The following is a 7,932-nucleotide window of genomic DNA, read 5'->3' as shown; positions in this document are numbered from 1 at the left end:
TGCCAGTTTGCAATCAGCTCTTATCCCTCTAAATTGGATAAAGATTAAGGCAGCTCAGCTTTACCAATATTTGCCATTGCTGGGAATCCCACAAACGTTCCTGGTGAAAGCACTCCAGAGCATTTAACACAAGGCTGATAAATCTGCATTATGGGTGCCAGAAGTATTTTACAACAAAAGACAATAAAGAGACTCCAAGCCTGAGTCCATTACCATGCTGGTGCTTAGCTGTACGTTTCATCATTCAGAGTAACGTTATCGGTCATTTAGCCCAATTACCCAATTACCATGCAACATGCAGGTTTATATATATACCATGCAACATGCAGGTTTATATATATACCATGCAACATGCATGGGAGGGGCGGTGGTTATTCCAAGACCCAACAAACCGCCATCTTGTCTTCAAAGATAAACGGCCCAACCTTTTTCTCATTATGAACTCTAAGGGCCCTATTATGCACTTCATAAGTCTTAAGCAATAAGACGAGGCGGTAGATCTAAACTTAAGACGTGGAGGCGTGGTCAAGGCCACTTTGCTATTATGCGTGCGGTAGTGGGCGCCTAAAACCCGGCGCTAAGCAAAGAAATTAGTCATGGGTGTGTTTTGGGCGTCTTCTCAATCAACCCAATCAGCGTGCCAGGTGCCATTCCCTTTAAGAACCGGCTGCGTTAAGTCATTAGCGCTATGCTATTATGGAAGTCCTAAGAAGGAGGTCAGCGCGCTTCTCTGCCTCTCCCTTCTGAAATAAAGCATTTATACTGTGACCGTAATTGACGTCTTGCCGTGGAGCCACGTGCGTGTTCATGTGTGCCCACATGCATGCGCAAACCGCGGAGGCGCGCTCGTGTTTCAAAACGTGCATGAAGTCTAAACTTAAGAACTTTTCAAACCACTTCTTAGCGCTAGGAGCAAAGTCAGATCGCATAATAGCAGGGGCGCCTAGTGCACTTCATTAACATATGAACACTCCCACAATGAGTAATATAATGCACGGGAGTATTACGTCTTATGTGTGGGCGCCTATCGACACTGGCATAATAGCAGTAGCGCGTATGAAGCGGTGGCGGTGCGTCTTAATTAAGACTTAAGACGGCAAGTTAAGAAGTGCATAATAGGGCCCTCATGGTGACGGGCTTTTCTGAGGGTCTCAGGCAATGTTTGGGGAAATGGAAATGTGGGAAATGAGGTGTTGAATGAAATGTTGAATATATATGTTGAGAATAGACTTCTCTTTATAAAAAGCAACCTGCTGCCCACAGGGTATCCGCGGTGTCTTGAAAAGTATTAAAAGTTGATAAATCAATTTTGGGAAAATCAAGACCCTTAATAAGTATTAAAAAGTCTTATCACGATTTTATGAGGTCTTGAATTTTGTAGGTATTTTTCTGAATTAGACTCTGTCCAAAGAGTTTGAGTCCTAAAAAGTTTTAGTTTTATTAAAAAACAAAGATGAACCGGAAATTCTGTTGTATGATAGTGGTCTAGTCTATTGCAAACTAAAACTGTTAAGTTAAAGGCGTCACTGATGTTACAGCTCGAAGTGGCGGTGAGGTCTGGAAAAATATTGACAAGGTCTTTAAAAAGTCATAGAAAGGTATTGAAATTAACCTCAAGATTCCTGTATATACCCTGAGTAGGTAACATAGACACGGCTGTTCTAGTGTCAACTGTCACTTAGATCCAACTGTCACTTAGATCCAACTGTCACTTAGATCCAACTGTCACTTTCAAATTAACCTCAACATTCCACAGCCATTCACACCGATTGTTGTTGTTAGCTGCGCTCACGTTCCCGCCCCCAAGCTTCTCAAACTCATCTCATAAAACAAGCTTATTTTGAAGACTTATTACACGTATTTAATTAAATGAAAACTGCTCGAAAAAATAACGAGTGGGTACTTCACAACTTTAAGTTGCGTCTTATTCCCAAAAAAGTAAATCAGATGTTTTGCATTGAAAAACGTTGAACGCAGATTTAAGGCATTCGCACTTTGCGCCCACATCGCACTTCGATGACGTTTCGTCACATAATACCCTGTGCCCAGCTCCCTTTGTTTCTCTCAGATACAGATACAGTACTTCTATAAAGGTGAATATATCAGACTGGTTGAGTGATCTCCATGTGGATATTACAAAATAAAAGGGATGGTCACAAGTTTTCCCAAAACTGGTTGGTGTATACAATGGAACAATGGGACAATGGAACTGGTTGTTTAGGGGATAAATGGACAAAGCGTGTGCTCGTGTGCTCGTGGCTCGTGGCTGTCGTCTCTAACCAGCCTGTTTCCTGCCTCCACAGATCCGTATGTGAAGATCCACCTGATGCAGAACGGTAAGAGACTGAAGAAGAAGAAGACGACAATCAAGAAAAACACCCTCAACCCCTACTACAACGAGTCCTTCAGCTTTGAAGTACCGTTTGAACAAATCCAGGTAACAGTTCACGTCCCTATGGACATACATGGCATTTACACGCACACATCTCTCCTCGTCACCGCAGCTCTTAGACAGACTAGACCTAATTGATTTCAGAAATAGACCACTTATCAAGTAATCCGAGTGCATAATCCAAAATTGATTCATTCTCTTTAAAAAGCGATTGTGGTCACGGTTTTGAGCGGTAGAATGATCGCTCAGAATGAGGTGGTGAATGTAAACTCATTGGTCAGAGGCTCTATTCTTCATTTAATTCAGAATCAGAGGCCCTCCTATCAAATCAGTATCAATTTCACACTTTAACAAGATGATTGCAAAGGGGTGTGGTGCAGCTATAGTGCTATTCTCAACCCTTCACTGATAACATGCCTACAGAACACTGTGGCTTTCAGCACTGAAACAGCTCTTCACAGTTTGATTAAGATACGTTTCTGATTCGGTCACATTGTAATGTATATACAGTAGCAGGCATACAGTATACACTATGGCACTCTGCTTGACTATAATATTAGACAAATAATATCATGAAAAACCACTGTAAAGCTATTATGCCCAGAGAAATTAAGGAAGATGGAGTACATGCAAATTGTTCCGGGGGTGATGGCGGGGGGGAGGGGGGGAGGGTGGGGGGAGGGTTGAAGCCGTGAACAGCGTCAACACTCTGGGCATAGAAAAAGTAATTGCCTCAAATTGATTTAGCACTTCACAGCCCAGAAACCACGAGTTTGGTTCCACGAGCTCCTCCGTTTCTATTTGGAGCCTAACTCCGGTTAGTCTGGGAGGACGCCAATCACAACTTCCCATATTCCCTCACCTGATAGGAAGAGAGACAGGAGTGGAGAATAATTAATACACTCCAGTGGAGGTGGAGATTAGAGGACGGGCTCATTGTAATGCATGGAAGGTAATGAGGAGTGGTCACACACGTGTGTGTTTGATATTAGATATATATGTTCCTCCATAACCCTAACCCTAACTCTAACCCTAACCCTAACCCTGACCCTAACCCTAACCCTACCCCTAACCCTACCCCTACCCCTAACCCTAACCCTAACCCGTAATGAGGAGGTCAGACACGTGTGTGTTTGACATTAGATATATACATGTATGTTCCTCCATACCGCTCCTCATTCATTCCATGCACTACAATGAGCCTGTCCTCCAATCCAGGGTTCCCCCAGCCCCCCCCCCCCCCCCCCCCCCCCCCCCCCCCCGCTACACTCCCCAGCTCCACCGGGGGTCAAGCCCTTTACCGTCTGACAGAGGGTCTGAGGTTCCCACCATGTCAGGCTGACACTATTTCAGTATTTCATTATCTGGCAGGTTAATGGAAACGTCATCAGAAGCTGTAAGCATGCTAATTCATATTCTCTGCCGACGCTTGCCTCGCGGGGTCGCTCCTCTCTGCTGCTAAACACATGCTGAGCTGACCTCTGACCTCTAAACACATGCTGAGCTGACCTCTGAGTAGTGCTGCAGTCTGTTGTTTGTTTGGCTGTACGATGATTTAAGTTCTTCCCTAAATGTCATCTGGGCTAATGAGCACTTACTTAGGGGCGGCTGTGGCGCAGGAGGTTGATCGCAAACGTTGGCAGATCAGCGGTTCGAACCCCGGCTGGCCACATGTCGAGGTGTCCTTGGGCAAGACACTGAACCCCCAAATTGCTCCCAATGAGCAGGCAGGCGGCTTGCATGGTAGCTTGCCACCATTGGTGTGTGTGAATGGGTGAATGAGAGGGCTTTGGAATAAGGTGCTATGTAAGTCAGTCCATTTACCATTTACTGACACCTGACTCCCCGGTCAGCCACCATGCAGAAGGACTGTAGTCCACTTATGATAATGTATTTGGTATTTGGAGAAATCGTCCGAGGGTCGCTTTTTAGGTCACTACTACACCCTTATCGTACAAAAGGTCTTTGTCGAGCTCAAAAAGAAGCCGGATGCTCTCTGATTCTAGTCGGAAGGCTCTTCAGTTCTGCCTGCAGGGCTTTCAAAACCTTCAGCTGCAAAAGAAAAAAAGCTTTTCCATCTGATTGAGTCACAAGAGCGGAAGTGGGTCATTTTTCTGAAAATGATGCTTGATGATCAGGAACATTTTATAGCATTTCACTTTCACTCAAATGTCCCAAATGTACTAAACAGTAAACTAGACAGTTTGCTGGTCTGGTATGTTTATCTATATGTGTGTCATATAAGCTATAAGCTACTGTATCTACTATGTATGATGATACCAGTCCCTGAACCTCCTGTCACTGAACACACATGTCCAACCCAGTGGGCAGCAGGGCAGGCAGGTGGAGGTAGACATCTGAGGACAGGGTCATTGTAATGCATGGAATGGAATGAGGAATGGCACACACACACACACACACACACACACACACACATAGACCTGTGTAGATATCTGTCTTATTGCCCACACACACATAGACCTGTGTAGATATCTGTCTCATTGCACACACACACATAGACCTGTGTAGATATCTGTCTCATTGCACACACACACACATAGACCAGTGTAGATATCTGTCTCATTGCACACACACACATAGACCTGTGTAGATATCTGTCTCATTGCACACACACACACACATAGACCTGTGTAGATATCTGTCTCATTGCACACACACACACACACACACATAGACCTGTGTAGATATCTGTCTCATTGCACACACACATAGACCTGTGTAGATATCTGTCTCATTGCACACACACACATAGACCTGTGTAGATATCTGTCTCATTGCACACACACACACATAGACCAGTGTAGATATCTGTCTCATTGCACACACACACATAGACCTGTGTAGATATCTGTCTTATTGCACACACACACATAGACCTGTGTAGATATCTGTCTCATTGCACACACACATAGACCTGTGTAGATATCTGTCTCATTGCACACACACATAGACCTGTGTAGATATCTGTCTCATTGCACACACACATAGACCTGTGTAGATATCTGTCTCATTGCACACACACATAGACCTGTGTAGATATCTGTCTCATTGCACACACACATAGACCTGTGTAGATATCTGTCTTATTGAACACACACATAGACCTGTGTAGATATCTGTCTTATTGCACACACACACACACACATAGACCTGGATAGTTCTGTAGGCATTCTGCTAACAAGGGGGGTTTTATGAATTAGCATTCCTTTGTCTTAAAAGTCTCATGTTCATTTCTTTGTCCTAGCAAGTGTTCAAGTTGGCCTTTCTGTGACCTGCCCCCTGACCTTTGACCTGCTGTAGCCTAAACCTTGGTCATTGGGGGTATAAATGTGTGAACAAACTCTTCCTCTTTCTTTCCACCCGACACCCATTGACCATCTCCATCAGAGAGGAGGGCTGTAACCTGTAGGGTTAGGGTAATGTAACCTGTAGGGTTAGGGTAATGTAACCTGTAGGGTTAGGGTTATGTAACCTATAGGGTTAGGGTTATGTAACCTATAGGGTTAGGGTAATGTAACCTGTAGGGTTAGGGTTATGTAACCTATAGGGTTAGGGTTATGTAACCTGTAGGGTTAGGGTTATGTAACCTATAGGGTTAGGGTTATGTAACTTTGATTGAAGTTTTACTCTTGATCTATTTCAACCAAATTCTTAAAAGTAAATATGCTTCATATGTTTGATATCATTCCTCATTCTATTCCATGCATGGAGATGCTGGAGACATGGGGCCCTATTATGCACTTCATAAGTCTTAAGCAATAAGACGAGGCGGTAGATCTAAACTTAAGACGTGGAGGCGTGGTCAAGGCCACTTTGCTATTATGCGTGCGGTAGTGGGCGCCTAAAACCCGGCGCTAAGCAAAGAAATTAGTCATGGGTGTGTTTTGGGCGTCTTCTCAATCAACCCAATCAGCGTGCCAGGTGCCATTCCCTTTAAGAACCGGCTGCGTTAAGTCATTAGCGCTATGCTATTATGGAAGTCCTAAGAAGGAGGTCAGCGCGCTTCTCTGCCTCTCCCTTCTGAAATAAAGCATTTATACTGTGACCGTAATTGACGTCTTGCCGTGGAGCAACGTGCGTGTTCATGTGTGCCCACATGCATGCGCAAACCGCGGAGGCGCGCTCGTGTTTCAAAACGTGCATGAAGTCTAAACTTAAGAACTTTTCAAACCACTTCTTAGCGCTAGGAGCAAAGTCAGATCGCATAATAGCAGGGGCGCCTAGTGCACTTCATTAACATATGAACACTCCCACAATGAGTAATATATGCACGGGAGTATTACGTCTTATGTGTGGGCGCCTATCGACACCGGCATAATAGCAGTAGCGCGTATGAAGCGCATAATAAGGGTGGCGGTAGGTCTTAACCTGGCGGTGCGTCTTAATTAAGACTTAAGACGGCAAGTTAAGAAGTGCATAATAGGGCCCATGGAGTCCTCCCCTGGCAGCCAGGATAGTTGATTCCCACAAACTCACAGTTTTCTGTCATTTCCCTTCCCTCTTTCCGCCCCTCTTCCCTTCCACAGAAAGTTCAAGTTGTTGTAACTGTTCTGGACTATGACAAGATCGGCAAGAACGATGCCATCGGCAAGGTGTTTGTGGGCCTCAACAGCTCGGGCACGGAGCTGCGCCACTGGTCGGACATGCTGGCCAACCCGCGGAGACCCATCGCCCAGTGGCACGTGCTGAAGGTGGAGGAGGAAGTGGACGCTCAGCTTTCCACCAAGAAATAGGCAGAGGGCCCCTTTCAGCCTAGCCTGCCCCCCTAGTGCTCTTTAGCCAGTATGTGTAAATACCTCAGTGATACAGTATATGTATGGGTCCATCCACCGTCAACCCCCCTCCACCCCTGACCCCCCCTCCACCCCTGACCCCCCTGACCCCCCTGACCCCCCCAGCTCCATACTACTCGTCGTATCGCCACTTCTTTTCTAATTGTTAGCGGTTCTTTCTAGGCCCAGCCCCCCCCCCGCTGTTCAGACTTGTGTTTCTATATGTCAGGTTCTGAGGTTCTGACCTCTTTCTCCCAGTCCACCCGCCCTCACTTTGTTGCTCATCTCCACCCCCTTAATCCCCCTGACCAATCGCCCCCTTCTTTTAAGCAATATGATCTGTATAGATAGCGCATGACTGAAAGAATTTATTGTACCACGAGTTGTATATAATCAGTATGCAGACAAACATGATTTCTAGTTTATGTGTTTGTATGTTGTTCCCAGTTTCCTAATCTGTGTATATCTTGATGTTTTTAATAAGATGTTCTATTTTAAATGATGTAAATGCAGATATAGGAGAGCCGATATTATATATATATTACAGGATTTAAAGATTCTACCTTATTGCATTCCAGAAGAAAAAAAAATCCAACCTGCAAGATGGAAGTATACTCATATCGTAAAGGGCGGTGTCTGGCTTTATGTTTACTAATGAACCAATAGCAGAAAAAAGATGAATATACACATAAGATACTAAAAAAACTAGGCCATTAACTACTATGGTTTCGTGGGAAAACATATACT

The 7,932-nt window shown here is 44.7% G+C and overlaps 1 protein-coding gene across 1 annotated transcript in view; it reads left to right on the top strand.

Moving 5' to 3' along the window:
- syt1a (synaptotagmin Ia) overlaps positions 1 to 7,146 on the top strand; it is a gene marked incomplete at its 3' end in the record, with an annotated part of 54,346 nt that extends 47,200 nt beyond the window's left edge. Inside the window, exons 7-8 of the mRNA XM_080537760.1 lie at positions 2,304 to 2,437; positions 6,940 to 7,146. Of these exons, the coding sequence (XP_080393886.1) occupies positions 2,304 to 2,437; positions 6,940 to 7,146 (341 nt within the window). The remainder of the gene's footprint in view (positions 1 to 2,303; positions 2,438 to 6,939) is intronic.
- Positions 7,147 to 7,932: the final 786 nt, after the last annotated feature.

This window comes from Nansenia antarctica, assembly GCF_963989245.1.
Source record: "Nansenia antarctica genome assembly, chromosome: 8".
In the NCBI taxonomy this organism is placed as follows: Eukaryota; Metazoa; Chordata; class Actinopteri; order Argentiniformes; family Microstomatidae; genus Nansenia; species Nansenia antarctica.
Note: the sequence above shows the minus strand (reverse complement) of the source record. Positions and strands in the feature narration are given on the sequence as shown.